This window comes from Haliotis asinina, chromosome 8 (assembly GCF_037392515.1).
Source record: "Haliotis asinina isolate JCU_RB_2024 chromosome 8, JCU_Hal_asi_v2, whole genome shotgun sequence".
NCBI classification, from domain to species: domain Eukaryota; kingdom Metazoa; phylum Mollusca; class Gastropoda; order Lepetellida; family Haliotidae; genus Haliotis; species Haliotis asinina.
The window spans coordinates 31070451-31095488 of record NC_090287.1 but is presented as its reverse complement, the minus strand read 5'-3'; the positions used below and the strand labels follow the sequence as shown (position 1 = coordinate 31095488).

General features: G+C 44.8%; 1 protein-coding gene across 1 annotated transcript; it reads right to left on the bottom strand.

Annotated features, from left to right (window-relative positions):
• Positions 1 to 548: 548 nt before the first annotated feature.
• LOC137293664 (actin, muscle-like) lies at positions 549 to 23388 on the bottom strand. Its single transcript, XM_067824351.1, has 8 exons — positions 23268 to 23388; positions 7270 to 7410; positions 5875 to 6114; positions 5640 to 5778; positions 4914 to 5024; positions 3056 to 3247; positions 2053 to 2172; positions 549 to 1349 (listed from the first exon to the last, which is right to left on the bottom strand). The coding sequence occupies exons 2-8, from the start codon at positions 7396 to 7398 to the stop codon at positions 1144 to 1146; spliced, it is 1137 nt and encodes a 378-aa protein (XP_067680452.1). The 5' UTR covers positions 7399 to 7410; positions 23268 to 23388; the 3' UTR covers positions 549 to 1143.
• Between the last annotated feature and the right edge of the window lie 1650 nt (positions 23389 to 25038).

The window sequence follows — 25038 nt, the reverse complement described above, 5'->3', positions numbered from 1 at the left end:
CTAGTGAATTAGCTTGTGGGCTTGGAGTTTTCAGGCATGGCGAGCCCGACTGGCAAGACAAATTTGGAAACTACTTCACTGGTCTGGAATACGTTTCACTAAAGATGCGAAATTGTCAATATGAACAGTCCTTCTGTTAGTGAAGGTACAAACTTCGGATTCGGTTCCTTGGATGTCAGTGACTCACTACCCGCTGACTTTATACCTGGGGAAAACTGTCGGGTTCAATCGCCCTTACCTGCTTTTCATTTAAGGGAGGAAATGTCATGGATGTTAACTGCTTCTTTGTGAGAAGTTCATTCTTTCTCCTTCATCAGTTGACTTCACTACTGCTAAAGTCGAGTTCTTTACAGAAATTGGCATCAATAAATACCCACCAATTCCTATATACGTATCCTGTGTATTTGCCTCTCAAGACAGTTTCAACTTTCACATCAAAAGTATACGTACAAACATCTATTTTTTTCATCTGATTAATCAACCAAAATGTGATTAGTTCAGGAAGAATATCCTGTACATCTAATATTGAAACTCTTATCAAATTCATCTTTCAAAAAGAATTGTTTATCGCAAGTAAAAAAGCATATACAAACAATTATATACTTCTCCGGGCAGTAAATTAAACACGAAACTGGACACAGATGTACACATGCCTTAATAACATGTAGAGTACTTGTATGAATATTCTTACTCCACATCGATAAGAGGTTCATTGGACACTGTCATGTGAAGTAAACTGAGATTCGAATACTGATGGTTTCTATCACTGTGATACGCATAGATTCATGAGTTCCTCTGCTTAAGTCTCCTCACTTCCACATCAATGGGTGTCCTTTTTTTCGTGTTGACAGACATTACCAGTGGACTCTTCCTGTGGACGTCCCAAACTCGAAAGATGCTCACGAATTCTTCCCGTGGACCTATCAGTGCTATCTGTGAATCAGACGTTTCCTGTTCGCCTGCACGCACTTTACAAATCTCCACTGCACCTTATGACCACTCAGTGTTGACCTCACGACCTTATGTGGACAGCAGAACACTTTACTTGGACCCTGTAAACATTTCCCCAGAACATGTCATAACTAAAACCCGTAGATCTCACAAACACCTTTCCGTGGACTCATTAAATTCGTCACGTGGACCTCACAAACACCTCCTGTGGACCACCTTTGGTCCAAATTCATCGTACTCTTGCTTTGTGACCCACATTTGTTGAAAAGTTGAAAGCGAGGCTAAGATGGAACCGCCAATCCACACTGAGAATTTCCGCTCTGGTGGAGCAACCACCTTCACCTTCACAGTTTTCGGCACAAGTTTAGCAAGTTCCTTTGTCAGTCGCTCAGCAATACCTGGAATATATTGGTAACCCTGATGACGATCGCCTCTAGTTTAATTACTGCTGTGTCAATATTAAAGACAGAGTCATGAAATTATAATTCTGCTGACGAAATCGTTGATGAAGAATATGTTACTTCATGGGAGTGAAACAACATAATTTATGTTATTTTTTCGAAAAAGATTGTAGATGTAATTTTTAGATACATATAAATTATCGCGAATTTCATCTGTAATTCCGTATTACTTCACCGAATAGATGTGTGTTTTATGCCTCACTCATAAATTGGCCCGTAAATAATCGAATCTGGCCCAAACATTCCAGTGATTAACAGCATGAGCATCAATCTACACAACCCAAATACGATGTCACGTGTCAACCAAGTTAGTGAGTCTGACCAGCCGATCCCCTTTGTCCTCTTTTACAGTCAGCATGACTTGTCTGTTAAACAAGTTAGTGGGCTTGGTCAGCCGATCCCCTTTGTCCTCTAAAACAGTCAGCATGAGTTGCCTGTTAAACAAGTTAGTGGGCTTGGTCAGCCGTTCCCCTTTGTCCTCTAAAACAGTCAGCATGAGTTGCCTGTTAAACAAGTTAGTGGGCTTGGTCAGCCGTTCCCCTTTGTCCTCTAAAACAGTCAGCATGAGTTGCTGAAGATCAGTATTAATCTGGATCTTCACAGTCAGAATACATGTAGCTCAACTATAACCATAACTAACCAGGGAACATGGTCGATCCTCCAGACAGGATGAAGTTGGTGCACATGTGCTTCCTGATGTCAATATCGCATTTCTTTAAGGTCTTGATAATCATCCTGTGGATTCCTCCACTCTCCAGGCCTGGAAGGAAGCATCACATGGGAAAGTCACACTCAACACAAATCAAACATGCTTTGGGAATTTTCATCAAACGGCTGTGAAGATAAACGTGATGGGGCTGTAAATACAGTCAACATCAATTATGAATTATCGCAATTCTGTGTCATGCTACTGACGTATGATTTGTTTGTTTATTGTTAAAGGACACATTGAACAACAATGACGGCGTCTATAAATAATTGAGTCTGAATCCAGAGATCACAACCCGTGAACGTCCCGGGGTAGAATAGGCCTTCAGCAACCCATGCTTGCCATAAAAGGTGACTATGCTTGTCGTGAGAGGCGACTAACGGGATCGGGTGGTCAGACTAGCTGACTTGGTTGACACATGTCATCGGTTCCCCATTGCGCAGATCGATGCTCATGTTGTTGATCACTGGATTGTCTGGTCCAGACTCGATTATTTACATATAGCTGGAATATTGCTAAGTGCGACGTAAAACTAAACTCACTCACTCAGAGATCGACAAAATGGGCACTGTGATACGATGACAAGAGTCAATCATATTACCAAGCCCAAGCCCGATCCTGTTACTTGCCTCTCACGACAAGCATGGGTTGTGGAGGACAGTTTCTAACCCGTATCTGCAAGGGTTACTTATGTATAAAAGACATAGTAGTAGTAGTAGTAGTAGTAGTAGTAGTAGTAGTAGTAGTAGTAGTAGTAGTAGTAGTAGTAGTACATAATTTCTATTTTCAGAGAAATCGTTTTTCAAAACAGTTAAAAGTTTTCGTTTTACCATGGTTAATATATATTAATGTCTCCCAGTTATTATAATCTCTATGTCATGAAACCAATATCACTTCAGCTCTTGACTGGGGCAAATGTAGTCACGACTTTTACCCAGCATTCTTGGCTTGAACAGAACTTCTGGAGCACGGAACCTCTCACTGCCTATTGTTATCACATTCCCGTCTGGAAGCTCGTAATCTTTTTCAAGTGAAGAAGACTCGTCAGCAGCTTTCACCTCCGCCTTGAAGTCCAGGGGAACGTAGCAGAGGTTCTCCTTGATGTGTCGAACTATCTCGAACTCAGCTTCAAGAGCAACATATTCAGTGAGGAGAATTCGTGAGTGGTAGTGTTTCAAGGTCAGACAACTGATATTGTGAGCACTTCTAAGGTATGTTTCAAAACAGGTACATGTATAAGTACAGAGAGGTGTAAATATGAACACAGACTGATACTCCGAATATGGCTCTGTTGCACAAAACTCTCATGGTGTTACGACCTACCTCCTACACTGGGCCTAGATTTTCGATATCGTTGCAAGCTAATATTTATGTACGGCACTTACGACCATCTTAAATCTGGGAGAGCTTCGGAAGTCCAGGGGCCCGTTTGACGAAACTCTCGTAAGCTTAAGATCTCGTAACTTTTCTCGTAGCTCTTGTACCTAGCATACTGTAACATAGGAGGTGCAAGTGCTACGAGGAAAGTTACGAGATCCTAGGCTTACGAGATTTTTGTGAAACAGGGCCCAGGCGTAGTGTCACATGGACTTACGGCAGTCGTAGCGCTGCGATAGCCGTGTGAAACGGGGACAGCTGCTCACACATTAGGCTGCATAAAAAAATGAAATGTTTTTTTTCAAAAGTGATGAGGGTGGTAGGAACTTTGTTTTTAAAATTTCTGACAGACAAAAAGTGACGAGGAAGAAACGCGTTTTTTTTCTCTCTCTCTCTCTTAGAAATACAGCTTGGGATGTTTAGCACGTGTAAATGAGTTGTAGACTCAGTCACACTCGTTCTTACAGACACTCATTCTTATAGTGGACTAATGAATGATCGGGTCAAAATTATTTTTTATTAAATGGTTATAAAAATTGTTGCGCGAACAAACAAAAGTGACGATTCGACACTCGAGAAACGTTTCACTTTTTTATTTAGCCTTAGCTACAGTTGGAACACATGGTCTTCGAGAAAAGCCTGTCACAAGGGGTCGCCATTACATTATGTTTACTAATAATGGCGGCTATAGTTTGGGTGAGTGAGTTTAGTTTTACGCCGCACTCAGCAATATTTGAGCTATATGGCAGCGGTCTGTAAATTAGGACCAGACAATCCAGTGACCAGCAACATGAGCATCGATCTGCGCAATTGGGAACCGATGACATGTGTCAACCAAGTCAGCGAGCGAGCCTGACCACCCGATCCCGGTTAGTTGCCTCTTACCAGGAGTATAGGCTGCATGGGTTGCTGAAGGCCTATTCTACTCCGGGACCATCACGGGTGCTATGGTTTGGAGATTAAGTTAGCAAATATAGGTTTGTGCGTATAAACATTACAAACCAGTTCGTTCATTCATTTTTGAAATAGGGCAAACTGTTGACGAGGACTATAAACTGCCTCCATTCACACCAATGCTTTTTTGACCCTTACCTTTCAGATATCACTTGACTTCGGAGCAAGCAAAAGATATTCGTCATTTGAAAACTGGAGCTGGCAGAATTATATAGTATATATTATATCTCCATAGGTTTTCAAACTGGCGATCATACGCTGGTGTACGAAGACGCCATTATTGACAGGGCGGTCAGGCAACGTGGATGCTGGTCACTAACAGTGGTTGGTTTAAGTTGTCTGGACGTTTGAAACATATCTTTAGTCCTATCGATTGTGAGCATGATTTTAGACTGCCGATATTCCAGGATCAGAACAACAGACACCAGGACCAAGGCATACAGACAATTGTCACAACTCACCGGATGTTGAAGTCAAGTCGTATCCTCTCTCCTGCAGAATCTTGCTGAGGTAGGACGTTATGTCCTGGCCTGCAAGGTTCATTCTCCGGATAGCGTGTGGCAGGGCGTAGCCTGGGAATGAGAGAGTAATCAGTACTCAAGACACAAGAACCTAAAATAAAGGTCATTCAGACCTTTCAAAGATAATAATGGGTGTGGAAGCAGATCACAACTTTGAGTGTAACACTATTCGAAAACAGAGACGTATTCTGTGTTGACATGTCAGATTATATATCAGATATCGCTTGACTCGTATTCAAAGTGCAGTGATCTATACCTAACACAAATATGCCAAGTGATGAATTGAGCGCTGGTTTCAACAATATCACATCATGGGACACCAGGAATGAGCTCCTCACAGTCTACCCACGTGGGGAATTAAACACGGGTCGGTTTGACTAGCAAACGATTTTATCACAAGGCTCCCAACCGCCCCTATAAACCACAGGCCTTGTGTAATTGCGAGGATTAAAGATTTTTTTAAAAATATAAATATTTTGAGATCAACCCCAGCTGGAAATGCTTGTCTAGATGTCTAGATATATTGTATTGTGAAGCGTTTCAAGTCGGTGGTTATCTCAAAATGTTCATATATTTTTAAAAAAAACTTTAATCCTCGCAGTGACACAAGGGCCTTTGGTACAAACAGACCAAGGAACCAAAGTGTTCCTCTTGCGGGTTCAGTACCTTCATATATGGGCACTGCGTGCGTGACACCATCTCCACAATCCAGCAAAATCCCACCGCCACGGCCCGAGGCGTACAGTGACAGAACCGCCTGCATACTGACGTAGAAGCCTGGGACGTCGAATTTCTCGAACTGAATCTGCAATAAAGAGGGAATAAATTTCAGCGATATCACATCCTTATTATGGCCATCGTTGGGTCTCCCACCACCCCTCCCCTGGGCGAGGATTCTCACCTCCATCATCTTCTCTCTGTTACGCTTGGGGTTCAGGGGCGCCTCCGTCATGAGTACCGGCTGTTCCGATGGGTCTATTCTGAGGTCGTCGTAGTAGACGTGATGCCAGACAGCTTCCATGTCGTCCCAGTCGGTGATGATGCCGTTGTGTATGGGATATTTCATACTGAGCACACCCCGCTTCGTCTGTGCTTGATCCCCAACGTAAGTGTCCTTTGCGAACCCCCCAACCATGCAGGCCTGCAAGACACATCAGCATCTGTAACGGCTAGGTTGTATGTAAATTGTGTACCATGGAATGGCTTCTACTGACCAGGGGTCACTTTACAACTAGTTTAATTAGAGACTGCTTATGAGTAGGTGAGATGAAATGGTATCTAACGTCGTACTTAGAATACTTCTCTCACATGACGAGGAGCATGTCTGTGTATATGTGTGGCTGTTTGTACACGCCCAGACTTAAGCTGGTTTTAAAGTGGTCGCTCACTGAGATACCATGCTTGTGTTAAGCATAAATGCCATGTCCACACACTTTACAGACTCAGAGTCAACCAGTCCTTTTTCTACCCAATAATGCAGAGCACAGGGAACAACAAGAATTAAATTTTAAGGGTGGCGAACCCGTCCGGGCGGACGCTGTAACCGCTAAACCTCGGTGGCGGTCTCTTGCTTAAAAGTAAATGAATCAGGCACATCACTGATGTACCGCACGAGCCATGCTCCATAAATTACAAAAACTTCACTTTACAAGCTGAAAAATGGTGTCTTTCGACAGGAATCGGGTCAGGCAGGAGAGGAACACTTCAAAATAATGATGAGTTGTTGAATAAGACATTTCTCAGAAAAGAAAGAGATATACGTGAAATTATTTAACTGCGTTTATTAAATAGGTATAATTTGTTTGCCATGAAAACGTACCGACTAATTTCACTTTAAATTAGATTGGCTGTTTCAGAAAAAAACAGCCAATCAACGCGTAGGGATGTGGGAGATTCCCCATACCGCGGGTTTCCTTTCTGAGATTGCTGTTTTCATTTCAGCGAATTTTTTTATCAAAAACTCTTACATTAAATTTTTAAAAAACAATAGCCAACTTGTGATGGCGAATGGCAGAATGTCTTTCACTCGTTATATTCAAAATGAAATTCTCTGCCATTCCCTGTCACTCTTCAATTATTGTTTAAATCATTCTCCATGCCACTTTAGCCATTTTTATCCCTTGCTATGACCTCTCTTTCGTGCCAAGGTCAAAGACAAAACGAACCCCGCTCTCAAATATCACACACGCCAAGATTATCTTCCTGGGGTAGCTGAGGAGTAGGTTGGTCCCTGCTCTGGCTGCCAGGTCCCTTACTATCATACAACGCACCATATCACAGTGTATCAGTTACTCACTTCGTACTTTGGTCTACCAATCAGAGATGGAATAACACAGCGTGGGGCATCATCCCCAGCAAAGCCTGCCTTACACATCCCGGATCCGTTGTCAACGACAACAGCTTCGGCTTCGGTATCTTCTGACATGATGCTGGTGAACTGTAACAGCAATTTAAAGGCACACTATCATGCAATGCTTCTGTAAAATCAGTATTGCATTTCTCTCATTAATCCTTACTATCAGCAACCAGCAAAGCTACCCTATAGCATATTTCCTAAAAGATATGTACTAAGATTACAATCAATATGAAATTCAAAAGTTCGAATGAATTAATGCATTTATTAATTTGAAGCGAAACACATAGCGTTAAGTGACTTGGAAGGTCCTCTACGAATACGCTTCAAGGCAAGTGATTGAGGCCAGTTGGGCAAACACTGACAACACCTTGGGCGACAGTTTTCGATGTACGGAGCAAATAGTAGTATAGGGAATAGGGGTTCTGGACCACTTTCAAGAAATGTCTCTACAAAGCCTTATTTACTAAATAAGGCTTTGGTTGGGCCATTAGCTCTTGCTACTATTACCCCTACTACAAAAAAGTTGGCGGTAATTACTATGCCTACTTTGTGTTGGTAGGAGGTAACACTGTGCCGTACGGTACGATCAATAATTCTTCTCTTACAAACCCCCTACCCGGCCCATCCCTCAAGTAGTACAAGTTAGGTTCGTCGGCTTTCATATCCACTTTATCTATGTTGTAAGTTTTGACTGACCATATAGGATCGGTGGCTCGCTTACGGCTATCGCCCTCGTGTTCCCCCGGCTGGTATAGATACCTCACTAGGGCCCTATCTGGTATCTGTTTCTCCTTCCCACGCAATGGAGCGGCCGACTCTGCAACTATTGATTTTAGTTTGATAGCGTCTGCCGGTTTCTTACCGGTGAGACGGGTGACTTCATGGTTGATTGCCGACACCACCTTGGGTAACCTCGTGACCCATTCAGTCGATCGTTTTCCAGGGGTGGCCATCTCCCTAGCATACTGATAGCCGAACAAGCGCTCAGCCAAAGTCCTATTAAATCTCTAAACTATGGCTTGGCTGCGATGGGCTCCGGCCGTGCCACGCCTGACCTTTGTATCGTGTTTGGCTAGCAGTTGTGACACGGCACCCATGAACTCCCGTCCGGGGTCAACTTGCAGCTCTGTTGGCCACATCAGCGGGCTGCGTTTGTATATGCGTTCGAATCCTCTGGCTACCTGGGCCGAATCTTTCGTGGTCAAGGGTTCGGCTTCCTTGTAACGACTGGCTACGTCCACTACGGTTAAGGCATACTTGTACCTCTTGTCGTGGGGTAGGAACAGTAGGTCTGCCTTGTGAACGCTATTAGGTATGTTAATACCGAACCTCCTTCTAGGCACGTAGCGTGGTGCCGGCAAATAGATCTGCCACAGGGCTTGTTTTTCAAGCCACGCTTTGGCTTCCTCCGGGGGTACTCGCGCTATTTTAGCTAGCTTATCTACTGCGCTAGCTCCTTTCCAGTACCCACGCGGGCTGTAGTAAATAGCCTCAAATTTTTTCATGTCCATATGCATATGTGTTTATCCCATCAATAGCTATCCAACGTTTCGTGTCCATAGGCGACAGGGACGTCTTGTTTATAGTCAGTCCGTATATCTTATGTCCATCACTTCTAAGTGTGTTCATTTTATGCCTAAAGGTACGGGTCTTGAACAGGGCTTCCTTGAATCTGGCGTGTTTGATGTGTTGTTTCACCACATACTTCTTAACCCCCTTAGCCTTCCGGATCTCACTATTGTCGGCTTTCAGTATGGAGTACATCTTAGGTCTCAAACCTATGTACTCGGCTATGGGCGTGCCAGCACACTCGTCCTTCATCTTACCTAGGACCTTTTTATTTACAGTACTGTGTATGGCATGGGTCTTAGGGTAATCGCTGGTGTCGTATAAATCAAGGTGTTTTTTCATGTCCTCGTACACGTCCTCGGTTCGAATCTCCATCAGCAGGGAATCCGTGTCAGTGTACAGCACTTCACACCTGTCGCCGTACTGTTTCTTGAGCTCGTTGTAGTAAAAGTTGTACATCAGGTGTTTGGATAAATCGAGGATGTTCATCCCCACGTAAACAGGCCGGTTGAATTTTATGTGGCTTTTCTTCATGTGTAGGGCAACCAGGTTGTCTGTGAATATCTTACTACGGTTGAATGCCAGACTGGCTATCAATCTCCTGAGCTTGTCTTCCTCACTCGACCGAACCAGCTTCACGGTCACGCGTTTCCTCAGGTTCTCCATAGTCTTACCAAACACCGAGTTGTTCATGAGCTTGTAGAGATTTTTCTCAAAATCACTGGTGGCTTTTTTTCGTAGGTCTGTGTTCATTCTGATGTAGGGCTCCATCCATGGACTCTGGTCGAACATGAGCACCCTGTGTATTTTGGTCAGCCTCATACCCAACGACAGGTACAGCTGTAGGTTGCGATAGTGAACGATGTACTTGGTCTTATTCATTAAGTTAGGCACGAGTTTTTCAACGTCTGTCACACGCCCACCTGACAAGTTATGTTGGTACTCAGACATCCAGTCTGGGTTAACCCTCATACGTTCGGGGGCCAGGGGGTAGCTGTTGTGCGATGTGTGTAATTCCTTGGGATACTCTAAGTCAACCTCGAGGATATAACCTTTGTTCGAATCTGGTGCAACCCCCATAACATCAACGTGGGGTACCCATTCGAATCCCCCTGTAGGTAGATACTGACTCATGGCCCAGCCGTACAGGTTGTTTGCGTCGAGGTAGAGAATGTGATTGGTTGGTTTGTTAGGATCGTAACCTTTCACGTATTGATTATTTGCTTTCGCGTATCGTTTGGATGCCATGGAAATCCCACCTCGCAAGCCTTTCTCAATGAATAGGTGCATGTCGTAATCTGTGAGCAATTCCAAATTAACTCCGGTCTTTTTAAGCAAGGCATCCCACGACAGACCTGGGCTGGTGTAATACCATGCGGGGTCGAGTTTATACTGCTTGAAACATGTCCGCCTAAACGTTTCAAACACGTCGGCTAACAGCAGTACATCTGTCCTCAAGTACAGGTCGTGATAATCACCGAGGTTCTTACAACCCAGTTTATTCCATACGTTAGTCGCGTGCGAGTAATCATCTCGTGAGACGGACGCCTCATTCAGCTTGCTATAAAAGCAGTCAATAGGGGGTAGTCTGGTCTCGGTGAACTTGACCCAACTATCCATGTACTCATAGGGGTACACACCCTTCCTCATAAGCAGGGGTCTAGTCTCGGCGTCTGTGTATCGATCGGTGATAGGGAAGATATTGTTGGCCTTGACCAGACTGTCGAGTGACGACAGGAGGAACTGAAACGAGTCAATGAACCTAAGTCCGTTTAAACTGAAGGAGATGTATCTCTCCATGTTGTTGGGGATGCACGTTATATTACCATCGATTTTCGCGATGGCCTGCATGATCAAGTGTGAGTCGTACCCTCTCAAGTTGTGAAAGACAACGGGGATGTTTATTGTCTTAGGGTTGATTTTAAGCTTGAGGTTGCACGCGTTGTGAGCGGCGCCTCTATACTTACCAGTTATGTGACAGTGATCTCTCACCGAATCACCGTTAAGTGGTGATTCACACACGTGACAGTTAGTGCTACTAGCGTGGGCTAGCCTGTCGACTCGGGTCAGACGCATGGGAGCGATTTTATACAATGCATTCCTAATAATTTTTTCTTCCTCCTGCAAACACTTTAGAAACCTTTCAGCCGCGTCAGGCCCCCTATACACTACCGGAGCTTTCGTTTCCCCGTCACAACGGACGACAATGTATCCAAACGAACAGGCTTTATGCTCTTGTGTTTTGTGGGTAAAGGTACCGGCGGCACCACTGGGGGTATCCCCCACAACTAAGGCTTCGAAATCGGCATATATAATATAAGGCACAGACATTTGGTTCTTGTGGTTATTGAATTTTAGGATATTGTCACCTTCCTTAGGCATGTCGACTCGTATGGCCGTCTGCCCCACACCTTGACAATCATCCCGGTGGGATTCTAATAAATCAGCTCGGGTGAAGCCATGTAGACATCGTTCACAGAAGTGGGTCTTTCCTTTGTATGCTGATTGGTCATACAACAGCTTGCTAAAGTGTTTTATCCATGTGTAGTGATACTTTTCACCTCGTTGGATCATGAATATATTGATAACTTGGCGATCCTTCACCGGGCTGACCCTGTGTACTATTGTTGTGTTACCTTCGTGCCCAAAGACATTTATAGCCAGATTATTCTGTTTTTCTATTTTAGTGATCTGGGATATGGGGGTGGGTTCATCTATACCATCCCAGTTGAGCCCATCGTCTTGGGGATAGCTAGAAAGCCTATCTGAATGAGTGCCAGCTGGAAATAAGGCTGACCTGATAGCTAACCTCAGGCAATCGTTTCCTCTATTCTTAACGTTTACTATGGCATGTTTGTTTCTATAGTAGGGAGGCAAGGCTAGGTATGACCCGCCTCTGAACGGCACGTAGTTAGCTATGTCTAGATAGACATTATCGATTTTATCTACAACCCACCCGGACCCCAAGTGTGTGTAGCGTTCTAGGTATTCTCGTATCTGCTGAAAACTGGTATCGATTGATGTATCAATGGTCTCTGTATGTGTGGCGACCTCTTGTTGACCTCGGAAGTAAGGCTGAACATACTCAGTGGTACTCCCAACCTGCTTATCGAGCGACATTTTCACTGTGATCTGAAACTTGATACTTCCTAAGTTATTTAGTTCCTGGTTGACCTTATCAGCTATCAGAGGCTTGATATCTGTAATGTCTATGTTTCTATCAACGTGCATGCGCCAACCTCTCAAATAGTTGCCTACAGCGCGCTCAGTGCGCACGAACTGTAGGTCAATAGCTCTATTCTGTCGTAATAATTCTACAAGCTGTGGTTTTCTCATACGGGAATACCCGCCTAAACCCAAATCGTGTGCCTCGGCTTTCAGTTGTTTTACAGTGGGACGTGCTACGGGGGCATGTGATAACAATGCGGTTAACCCGGCTCTCCCCAGGTTTGAATAACCCGTGTATTCAAGCTGTTTTGCTTGAGCTTTTAATTGTTTTACTGTAGGAGGGGCTTCTAAACCTAGTAATCTCAACAATGCTGACTTCCGCATTCGAGAATACCCGATCACACCTCTCTGTTTTGCGACCCGCTTGAGCTCGCTTACAGTAGACATCGTGTTTACACCTAAGAGAACCAATGTCTAATTGGTTCACAGTAAGGAGAGGTAACCCTTAAGTGGCTATCTTGAGCAGTCGCCTACGTTCTTTTATGTAGCCTTTTTTATTCTCGTAGATGAGTTGATGTCTGACTACGTTCGCTCCGTGAGCTTTACATAGACAGTAATGTCCTTTAACCCCGATACCACACACAGAACACGTGTAGTTAGGACTTCCCATATGGAAACAACAGAACCCCTGATTCCTGCATTTCCTACCACAGGCCTCGGTCTTCCCCATAAGTATATATTCGCATCGGTATGGAGCGGGTCTCATGTTTACTTATATAGGTATTTTAATTTAATTGCTTCGCAACCAACGCAGTAGCTGCTATACCCAACACTATGAAGCCCAGTTCACGATTCATTTGTCCCTTGGATGGTGTGTAGTACTGAGCGAGTGTGGGTTTATTGAGCGGTTCCAATTGTTTACCAGTTAGTAGATAGTATTCTTTCATTGCTTCATCGACATCGTTGAATGTTTTAATGGCATGGTTTTCACGCTTGAGTTGTTCGTTAATAAAATCGATCCTCTGGAGGCGTTTTTTAGCGTACTCAGCCTGTCCTCTTTGTAATTTCTCAGTAGCGAGATCGTGCCGCTTCCTTTCTTCCTGTATTTCAGCCGCGTGATCATCTCGTAGTTTCGAGAAGAGGAAATTACTCCCGGAAAATGCCAGGGCATTCACTAACGCCCCGCCGACCATCATAGCTATCGTGGCCATCCCTATATTTATTTCATTATATTATCAGGTATGATCCCTTGTTTTACTAGGATGTCTTTTGTGGCCATCGCCATACCAAGGTTCATTATGAGCATACCCATATCCTGCAGGTTGAAATCTAGCTTGATAGTTGGTTGTTTAAGCACCATTTTAGTCAACCGAGCGTACCCTACGGCTAGACTGGCGACCACTGTGGCGTGGTATGCGTCGTTGACGAACGTTTTCCCCTCAGACATTATGTATATGATATAAAATATTAAAATTATAACATGATATGCGGGTCGACAGTGGGGCCTGCCGGCGGCGTGGGGGTACCCCCACTTCCCTCACTGTGGGAGGGTACCCCCACGTATAACCATGTTATAACCACGGCAGCAGTTACGCCTACAACCAACAACAGTCGGGGGTTGGTCACTTTATGTTGGTTACACCACCGTTTTTTACCGGCAGCTACTCTCTTAGGATTCTTCTGCCTGGTCACTTCCCTCACTGGTTCCTGTGAAGGGGTCTCCTCCACTGTTGGGGGTACCTCCTGTGCAGCATCCATCTATACTATTATTATTATTCCTTCTCTCAAATTGACAATGTTTTGCCGTGATAATCGCCGCCGTCACTGGAGCCAACAACATACCATATTTGTGGTACAGCCCGCAGCTGATAGAGCTCACGGCGTGTTCGATAAAAGGGTCTTTCTCGAGGTCCTCCCACAGGTAAAGTCGGCGCTCTGGTGGAATGGGAAGGAAGTGTGATACAATACCGGTGTATATCTGGGTCATAGCCGATCCTATTGTCTTTGTCATTTCTGCTCTGAGCCGGGACTCGTATCTAGCGTACAGCTTATCGATTTCTTCGGCTGTCATTTTGTGAATTTTATCCGGAGTGTAGTCTCCAAAGTAATGTTTGGCTTTGCCGCCAACAGCCAACGCCACCAGTTTCTCTCGCTTGGGGGAATCCCCCCCAGTGGGGCCTGCCGGCGGCGTTGGGGAGACCCCCAACTGTTCGAGCAATTCCTCACACTCCATCTTATAATATAACAAGTAAGATTTAGTTTTAACTATATAATACCTGATGCAGACAAAACACAGAGAAATGAAGGTTAAGTTGCACACGACAAATACTTCAAATATCATAGCTTTGCTTAGCTTTGCTTAGCTTTGCTTAGCTTTGCTTAGCATACTATATATGCTACTGGTTGGTCAGTCTTGAGCACGAGCTTAGCGTGTTTAGTTTCAGCGAGCTGTTTCTTCACCCGTTCCCGTTCTAATTTGCTCATCACATCGTTCTCTCTCAAACACTCCTCAAACGAATCCCTGTCCTTGCAGTGAAATAAGGCCACCCATCGCGTCTGCTCCCTGAGGTCTTTCAACACCGAGTTGAACTTCTGCGTTAGCACCCAGACGCTGTGATTTGCATGCCGGCCGGAGAAGGCCAGGTACGATAGCATGTCTCTCTTTTTTGTTATCTCGCGATTAGCGCTGCAGTCGTCCAGTATGAACAGCGTCGGTTCCCCTTTAAATTTCTCGTGAAGAGCTTTCAACCAGTCCTGCAGGCGTGTTCCAGGGTCGATTTTGTGTACGTCCGGGTCCGTCATCACCCAAGGTCGCGCGTACGTTTTATTCATGCTCAGAGTAGGGCACATGATAACGATGTTATCGAACACATCCTTGTAGTAACCCTCCAACATATCCAACACGAAAACGGTCTTCCTACAGCCAGTCTGCCCGCACACTATGGCGCAGTGTGGGTCAGTGGGTAGTTGTGGGTACCCCTGGGGGGTGTGGGGGTACCCCCCATCAGTAGATGGCTTGCACAAATCTCCCATTGTCTATATTAAGTTGCGCGTCCATAATAACGTACAGATATAATTTCAACTTACCAGCGGTTTGAGCCTTCTTAGTAATCTGGATGGTTATCCCTTCGCTGCCGTTATCTATACGGCGCCCGCTACCGTGCAGTTTATCATCATCCGTGGATCGCATGTCCAACCATAGGGCGTACTTGGTGGTCAGGTATTCACCGATCTGCACGGAGCCTAGGTCCAGGTCCTTTGTTATATAATCCCCCACTGGTAGCTTTTTTATCTCATCCCACTGCTGGTGTGGTCTCATACCATGACTGAACAGCTGGTTGGGCACGCCCTTGATGGTAACTTCCACCTTTTCAATCTCGGGGTTGAAAAACTTCTCGCTGTCCCTCCGGAATGGATCGTAATCCTCCACGGGGACGACCAGGATACCTTTCATCGATCGCGCCGGCACGTTCAGGTTGATATTCCACACAGTGTCGCTCTTATCTCGCACGACTGATCTATGCCTCAGTACGCGATCGTACAGGATGGCCATCTTCCCAGAGTACTGGTTTCGAACCTGCCTGGCCAGCTCCGGGCTAGTGACCATGTCGAACTCAAGAGAGATGTTGTCTATGGCATAACTAGCCTCATCACCGTTCGGCGTACGCACTACTTTGCTATAGTCGTTAAACGTGAGCTCGTATTCGAGCCTATCACCCAGCGCGGCCTGGTAAAACGGCGCGTGTCCCGTGAGCAACTCGAAGTCGAGCGGCACGCAGAATCTATTCCCGTATGCTCGAGCGATGGCCTTTTCACCGTCCGATAGCTTGTCTTGCTGGTCTTGCGTGAAGACGTATCCTATGCGCGCCCGGGTTGATTTGCTGATGCCCTGGTACACATCATTGACTCGTTCTCTCTCGCTTTTCCAGAGATCCTTGTAGCAGTGAAACACGTCGCTGTCGTCGATGCTCAGCACCTCATTACCGCTGATCTTGACGGTCGTTTTCTTGATGATAGCTCGACCCACGTTCCGCACTAGCTCGCGTTTGTCGTTGTCGGAGGTCAACGTGATATTGAACGCCAGTCGAACAGTGCCTGGTACAATGAGGTCATTCTCACCAAGGTTTGGAAATCTAACCAGCAGAGTTTGATTCTGGTCTATCTTGCTGGGATTGTTGGTGATGGTCACCGACTGGCGCACGGCTCTGGCTCCTAATGGCTCTCTCAATCTTCTGAAAGGATCTAATTTTCTGCCGTACATTGTTATATAAAAGAAATATATTTTTAATACTAATGGATGAAGACATAGATATGACGGAGATGCCGGGCGCTAGTGCCCAGGCATTCGATGATGAGCAGGAGACCTCATTTACTAGTTCACCATTGAACCAAGAACTCTTGGAAACAACGGTAAATGATTATTACGAAAGTTTAAGAAGAGATAAAAACTACGTTGAACCACAGGGTCGATACCATAAGAATTTTTTTATTGATACAAAGGGTGTTCTACGCCTTAAGTCTGACCCAGGGGTTGACCTCTTTAACAAGAGCAATAAAAAACCACTGGCCTTGTCAACTCTAGCCAGCCGCCATGGTGTCGAATTTATCCGTAAAAATCTAAACATGAATGATTACGGTGGTGCAATACCTAAGGCCGTTGTTGAAGATCTGCAAGCTACCAGATCCCACCTCACCACTAGAGATGAAATAACACCACAGCGTGCTACAGAAGCCTCGGACAGCATAGAAAAACTGTTGAGCACCTACTGGGACAAACCGTTACCGGGGTTTGACTTTCCGGTAAGGGAACTGCGCGGCTTAGACGAAGCCGTGAAACGCGTGCGTGGAGAACTCGTGAACAACATGGGGAAACTGAACGAAATCGACGAGCACATCGCTAGGGAAAAAACCAAACTCAACGAAACTGAAAACGATGATATGAAGCGTCGTATCAATGAACGAATATGTGATTTAGAAGACGAGAGACGTACACGATTGGAATCCGCTTCCTCGAATCGTGAACAGCTTCGATCCCAGATCAGTCGTATTCGGGAAACAATCGATAGAATACTGAATGAGGATACAACTTTAGCCAACAGGATTCGGATATTGTTCCGGGAGCAAGGGATCACCATCGCCAGCATTCTAACTGCATTGGGTTTCATCATATCAACCCTGGTGGTGTCACTGACAGGGGGAAACCCCACACCTGCCGGCGGGGGAACTCCCACTCCCACAGGCGGTGGTGTTAAAGACTGGATAAAAAAACTCGGGGAAGGCCTAGCTAAACTGGCTGGTAAAGCCGCCGAAGCCCTTCCCGGCATCCTGGGTAGCATCGTCTCGTGGTTGTTGAGCGCTCTGTCTAAAACTGCCATGTGGCTCAGTCAAAACCTGTGGGCAGCCATCGTCGCCGTGGCGGGTCTGGTGTACGTAGCGGCTAAGAAATCTTTAACCAAATAAGTCCCAAAGTTACCCCACCAACCACTAGGGCTGTTTTATTATCAATATGCTGCTGATAGGGGGGTACCCCCACATGAATATGGGGCACATGAACTTTAGGCTCCGGAGGTGGCGCCACTATACCCTTTTCACGTGGTGGGATGTGTGGGATATAGGGGGTGTTAATATCGGGGTTGATACCCAACTTTTGATCCGCCGTGGCTATGACTATTTTGTTGTTATAACCCACCACTTTTTTTATTCTCAGTTGCATATCACTCGGAGCCATGTACAACCCCACGCCGAACACGTAATTGACTTTCGATCTGGCGTATTCTAACACGTTTTGGTAACGGTCGATGGCCCGCGGGAGATCAACTGGAGAATTGATAGCATCCTTAACGTTGGAAACGAACTGTGTCTGAGCGTCGTAAGCAGTTCCCTTACCGAGGATGTTGGAACGCGTCATCGACTGCGCACCCAACAGCGCCCACACGTACGTTCGAATCGAGTCGTTCAACCTGACTACCCCGGCACGAGTGAATCCTTTCGACGTGTCCAGCATGAACATTTTCCACCCGTCTGCGGTTGACTGCTCCACTTTCTGGACTGTGAAAGCAACACCACCTTTAAAGTTCATACGATCATCCCTCCATTCATTACTCGACAAAGCAAAGTCCTGGCGTAGTATATCTCGTTTCAGTAAATCATCACTGACTTCTTTCACTGATCGCGCGCCATCATAAGGAATACCCAACCCGTGGTTCGGCCCCGGCAAACGCCAATCCGTCTTCGGGTTTATTTCGAATTCATTGCAAATACGTTCGTAGGCCCGTCTATCGTACGGGTTGTTTATTGCGTCCCACGCTTTGTCCTGTGGGAGGGGGGCGCTGATCTCTTTAAGGATACGTCTGACCTGGTAGTACACGTGGAACTTGAACACAGACTGACTCAGCGGTCCACGCCGAGTGTCGGCCAATGTCACACCACACCCCGTTGTAGCGCACCACACGGCAAAGTTGAATTGATTCTGCCAGAACTGCATAGGGTTGTTGAACCAAGCGTGGACTGCCTTGACGTTAGTCACCGAAAGCTTATACTTATCGAACACATCTAAAAGCTGGGCATTGAAATACAACTCAGGAGCAACCACGATCTTCATGGGGGAGAAATCTACGTCCAGTTTAGGGTAAAACACACCAGGGGAATACATTTTAAAACTATTATATAATGAGCATATATACTCTAACATGTACATAACACTTCCAGGAATAACGAGCGGTGAGGCCGTTCAGCTGACGCACGCGATCGATAACACGTCAGGTCAACTCGAAGTCGCACTCTGCGATATCACCTACCTACCGCAATGGACTAACATCAACGCCAGCAACAATAAGCTGTTCGTCAGTGGAACTCGCAGTCAGATAACTGACGGCTACTATAGTGTGTGCTCTCTAAACGACGAGGTCTTCAAACCCCTGGGAGCCGAACTCAAGATGAACGACTCAAACGGCACAGTGGTGTTAATCAACAACGGAAGAACCTCCTTGAGGCTCGGCCGACCATTAGCTAGGATACTCGGTATGTCTCCTGACGAGATAAAACCAACAACAACCGTCACAGGCATGAAGGTACCCGACCTAGTACCGTACCGAGAGCTGTACATTCATCTGGATCAGGTGAGCACAACGTACAACATTCAAGGAGGTCACCCTTCCACTATACTGAGAGCAGTGCCGGTGAAAACTGAGAAATTCAACGACGGTAGAACCGAGTCGTTTTCACCACGGCAGTATAAGAGATTAACCCAGGGCAACATACCTGAGCTGACAATATCGGTGTTAGATATAAATCATAATCCTGTAAATATAGGATACCTCAGCTTAACGCTTCATGTAAAATGACCAGCGCACAAGGGCCCGGAGTGAAAAAATGCGTCAATATCGGGATCTCCGACCTCGGAGACACGCGCGGTTTCGACGCTCCCGGAGTAGATGGTAAATCGTACGCCTTGCAACTGAAAAACAACATTTACAAACGCGTTGAAATCCCCTCCGGTGGAACCCTAAGTGATATGATAGATACCACAAGAGCAACAGTCAACACTAAGTACGCCCTTGTCAACACCGGTGATAATAATTGGATAATATACCCATCGTTCGGTGGTAAACTGTTCGACTTAGACGATGTTGAGAGCACTACCGTCGTCCAAAACAAACCATATATGCTCGTCTTCACCGAAGATGACAAGTGGGTGTTGTTACCCGATAACGACGAGTGGTTTCTCAATATTAGACTCGTCTCTCCCTACGTGTTTACTGATAACAAAGACAACCACCTAAACAAAGTCGTGAACAATGGAACCCTGCTCGTGGCTTACGTCCCAACTCAGAGACGTAGCGTAGTCGTCAGCCCAGTCAACACTATGGCAGCCCACATGCTATCGAGTAAACCGGCCATACAAAACGTGAAATTGCAGTTGGTGTCTGAATTCGAAGGCGTGGTCACTATACTAGAGGATCTACCGGCAAACTCAACACTGGTCATTAAAGTCTACCTAGGGGAACCATCGGGGAATAATATCGAGATCGTGAAGGGGATCAAACTCGGGTGGGTGAAACGACACCAGTATCAAGTTTGCAACGTTTACGTGCGGGTGGGTGTCGACTCCAACACCAGTCTGCAGGGGGTCAACGTGATCGTGGAAAACAAGATATCACTAACCAATATCTTCCTGCCTGACAACATACACTTCATGGGTATGAAGTTCACCCCTGAATTATTATCAGAAAACCAGTTGGAAATTATATCGTAATAGTATAATAATGACCAGTCATCGTCCCAACACTACGCTTAACGACCTGGGAGATACGGAGGGATTCGATCAGCCTGGTGAGGAAGGTGAATTATACATCCTGCACTTCAAAGACAACGTGTACAGACGGGTGCCATTACCAGATTTAAAAGAGCCCAAATGGTTGATCAACTTAACATTCACCTCACCTTATATCACATTAAATAATAGGTTGGTCTCTAAGATTAAGAACAACGGTATCTGGGCCGGGGATTTCATTCCGGAGAGGACATTAATACACATACCATCTACTGGTTACGAAAAAAAGGGGTTAAGTGCTTATCCACACAATAAATTAATATTTAGCAGTAATCTTGATAGAATATCCTCCCCTTTCACCCTCATCATAGAAGTCTTCTTTACGGCTTTATTCGATGGAGCTCCCCCAATAGTACACCAAATTTTACCCGGGGTGTCAATACGCTGGTATTACATAGACCAATATTGTCGTATTGTTATACAACAGGATACCACGGGTCCTATAAACCACTTAATAAACCTCCGTGGGGTTTCTATTACAACAGAAGAGTTTATTAGCCTCTCACCTATTGCCCTGACTAGTAGTCTAGAACTTGTAGACTTCAAATTCATTGATAGATTTTTAACTGAAACCCAATTAAAATATCTTTCAAAATATACATTATAGGATGGGTCTGTACCCAGTCGTAGAGGAAGTAGCGAAGACGCTGGAAACCGTAGATGGGTTCCGCTTGAGGCAGTTATGTGATGTGAAACGCCAACTAGAACAAGACCGTGACACGCGGAAAGCACTATGTAAAAAGTACAATAGAGCTTTCAATATCGTGGACGGGGCTGACACTACCCTTATGGCAACCAGCATGGGACTAGGGGCGGCAGGTGTTGGGTTGTTGGCTACCATCGTGGCTGCACCTATAGTGCTAGGTATTGAAATAACGGCTGGGGTGGCAGGGTTGGCAGGGTTGGCGCTTAAGTTAGTATCACGCAGGCTTAATCGTAAGGCATTGAAACACGACGAGATCAGGGTTCTGGCCGAAGCAAAGCTGAACACAGTGAGTGAGCGAATTTCCACGGCACTCTCTGACAGTAAGATCTCAGAAGAGGAGTTTCGTTCAATCCTCTCTGAACTCAAAAAATATAACGGAATGAAACAAGATATTCGATCCAAGTCTCGTAAGTCTGCTATCAGCGAGGACGAGAAAAAAAAAGTACATAGAACAGGGGATACAAAAAGCCCAGCAAGCCTTTATTATGAACACCAAAGAGATCGTAGGCGGTTCACGTTAAACTGTTTCATCGATATAAACATAACATAGGGGAACACGAGGGCGATAGCCGTAAGCGAGCCACCGATCCTATATGGCCAGTCAAAACTTACAACATAGATAAAGTGGATATGAAAGCCGACGAACCTAACTTATACTACTTGAGGGATGGGCCGGGTAGGGGATTTGTAAGAGAAGAATTATTGATCGTACCGTACGGCACAGTGTTACCTCCTACCAACACAAAGTAGGCATAGTAATTACCGCCAACTTTTTTGTAGTAGGGGTAATAGTAGCAAGAGCTAATGGCCCAACCAAAGCCTTATTTAGTAAATAAGGCTTTGTAGAGACATTTCTTGAAAGTGGTCCAGAACCCCTATTCCCTATACTACTCAAATATTTGTCCATATATATATACACGCACAGAGAGAGAGAGACAGAGAGAGAGGGAGGGAGAGAGAGTTGGGGAGTGAGAGAGAGAGAAATATTTTCGAAATAGTGTGACATTGTCGCATGTGTGTACTACACTACTACAGGTGCAATAACCAAGTTCGATATTGCCACACTGGCGAATATTCTATGGTCAATATTCGGTTCATGGGCAGGAAAACTTTCTTCAATATTACTGTAGTCGAGCAAAAGTGTCCATTTATACGTGTAGCAATTAACAATGGGTGAGTGAGCGAGTGTTGTTTTACGTTGCTTTTAGCACTATTCTAGCAATATGACGGCAGGGAACACCAGAAATGGGCTTCACACTTTGTACCCATGTGGGGAATCAAACCCAACTCTTCGGTGCGACGAGCGAACGCTTTAACGGTTAGGTTACCCCACCGCCCCAATTTACAAAGAAATTGACCACACTGTGTACAAAAAAGATTTAATAGGAATACAAAATGTCCAAGTATACAAATATAAAAGCAATTATTCTTAACTTCATTAACACTGTTTTGTTGTTGTTGTTGTTGTTGTTGTTTTTACATACAAACTTCAAATTTCACATACAAACTTCATATTTCACGAATACACTTCACATTTCATATTATATATACAAAATTCACATTTCACACTTACACTTCACATTTCGCACACACACATTTCACATTTGAAATACACATTTTACATATACTTTTCACCTATATACACACTTCACATTTCACATACAAACTTCGCAGTATAGTCGAACCCCGTTTATAAGGACGTTTTGGTTTCACTCGAAAATCGTCAGGATCGTGAGACGTCCGGTTAACTGGGATCACTATACTGCACTATACGGTATGCCTCACACTGCGTTACGTGTATAATTCAGCTGACAAAAATGCATTTTCCTTACCTCCAATACAAACCGATATTACCACAGATCACTACTGCAGCAGCTATTGACTACATAAGGTGACGCTCCATCGATAACTGCGCGACATGAAAGGTCGTGACAGCTCTTACAGACGATCTGGTGTGACTGTTGGGAGGTAAGTACTGCGCTACGAATGGGTAAAATTAGAACGTGATGGAAAGAGCCACTGACAACGTTTTAAAGAAATGCTCGCTCTACATGACAATCGCGCAAGTCTCGCCTAAGCAAAGGACAGCAGCATATGATAGAAAAACTGGACATGCAACAGGGAAATCCATGTTATATTGTTGTGGATGTTCTATATAGATACCTCTTTCGGTATATGGGACTCAGTGGACTTTCACCGTAGTGCAGAAGATCAAGTACATGAGAGGTGCGTAGCCCAACCCGGAAATACTGCTACTGTTTACATGTAAGGACGTCAAGAAATTAGAGTTACCTCCCTTTGACTGCACTCCACCTCTCTGCTCGACTAATTCATTCACTCTAACCAGGTAGATTAATATTGGGAAACCTATAGTTATTCCTAATTGATCAGGTAAATCAATATATATTATCATAGAATAATGACATCATATACAATATATTATGCATAAACATAATGTCGGATTCATCCCATACATACTACACGCGACAGGGTGGTCATGGAACCTATATAGTTTGAGACATTTAATGCGATGCTTTTCTCTGGATATAAAGTACAATGTACCATACTCTTTTACAGTATAAGTTGTTCATTGGTCCCTCGGGGGCCATGGGCTCATGCATCCTCGAGGTTTCTTTATGTTCCTCGAGCCCATGGGTACATGAGCCCATGGCCCCCGATGGACCAATGAACAACATAATGATCTTACCGAACACCTGAATTTTAATTTTGAACTGTTTGAAGCACTTCTGTTGAATGCGAGGCGAATCGCCATTTGCAGACGACACAAGGTAAACAGATTTAGAGTGATCTTTGAGGTGACCCCTTGTGCCTGTAGGCAGCGCATGCATTTCATTTTCAAGCGAGTCGACGGTCCGTTGTCATACCTGGCTGAGCGACCAAATTGCCATCTGTTGTCTGATCTATTGTTTTCTTCAGCTTTCGTATTTTTTCTAAGTTTTGTCCGATTTTACGAGTAAACATGCTTTTTTTGATATCCTCTTACGCATCCCACTGAATGCCCTGTTAGGCTGAAGTGGTTCCTTTCGACAGATTGATTTCAACAGATCCAGCTTTAACAGAGAAGGATCGTGTGGATGAGAGATAACTTTTCAGGGACTGTGATATGTACGGGTATGCATGCTGTGATATGTACGGGTATGCATGCTGTGACATGTACGGGTATGCATACTGCAGCTGGAAATTCTTAAGCCTTGCAAGTCATCGACAGGAAACATATTTTACAAACTACTACTACAACATATTTCCGAATCACTAATTTCACCTACAATTTCACCTTTAATTATCCGTGAAAACGTTTTTACACGAATCGCATTTCTCGTATGGTATTAAGCACCGATGCTCCATGACAGGACCGACGGCTTAGGAAGACGCGCGGTAAACTTGAAGCTGGGTCATTATCATGGAGTTATATAATCATATTTACATTATGTAACCTATAAACAAGTCATTTATTTTTAAATGTATCACCAGAAAGACGTTGCGATGAACCATGACGTTTTGTATACAACCCTGTGTATATTTTGTCCCTACAAGACTGTACCCCGTGGGTATATGAGTGTTCTAGCTCTGTGTGTTCACATAGTGAGTGAGTAAGTGTCCGTCTACGTCGCCTTTAGCTCTATGACGGCAGGGGGACACCGGAAATGGGCTTCATACGATGTGTTGCCGGTTCACAGGGGACTTCTTACATTGTTTGTCACGGCAAATACTTAACCGTAACAATTGTAGCCAAGTGGGGAATCGAGCCTGGGTCTTCAGGGTAACGAGCGAGCGCTTTAACCACTAGGCTACCTGACCGTGCATACACTTAAGGGGCACAAGCTTAAGGAATACATCAAGAGTGTAAATAAACTGCAATACCAAATGTTTGATTAACTACGGCTGGATGTTGTTACAGAAATTAACAACAAAT

Excerpts from the sequence above, each read along its gene's own strand:
- LOC137293664 (XM_067824351.1), bottom strand. The coding sequence starts at position 7,398 with ATGTCAGAAGATACCGAAGCCGAAGCTGTTGTCGTTGACAACGGATCC. Across the intron at positions 5,779-5,874 it reads ACAGAGAGAAGATGATGGAG|ATTCAGTTCGAGAAATTCGA; the intron begins GTGAGAATCCTC and ends TCTTTATTGCAG. Across the intron at positions 1,350-2,052 it reads AGGATCGACCATGTTCCCTG|GTATTGCTGAGCGACTGACA; the intron begins GTTAGTTATGGT and ends AATATATTCCAG.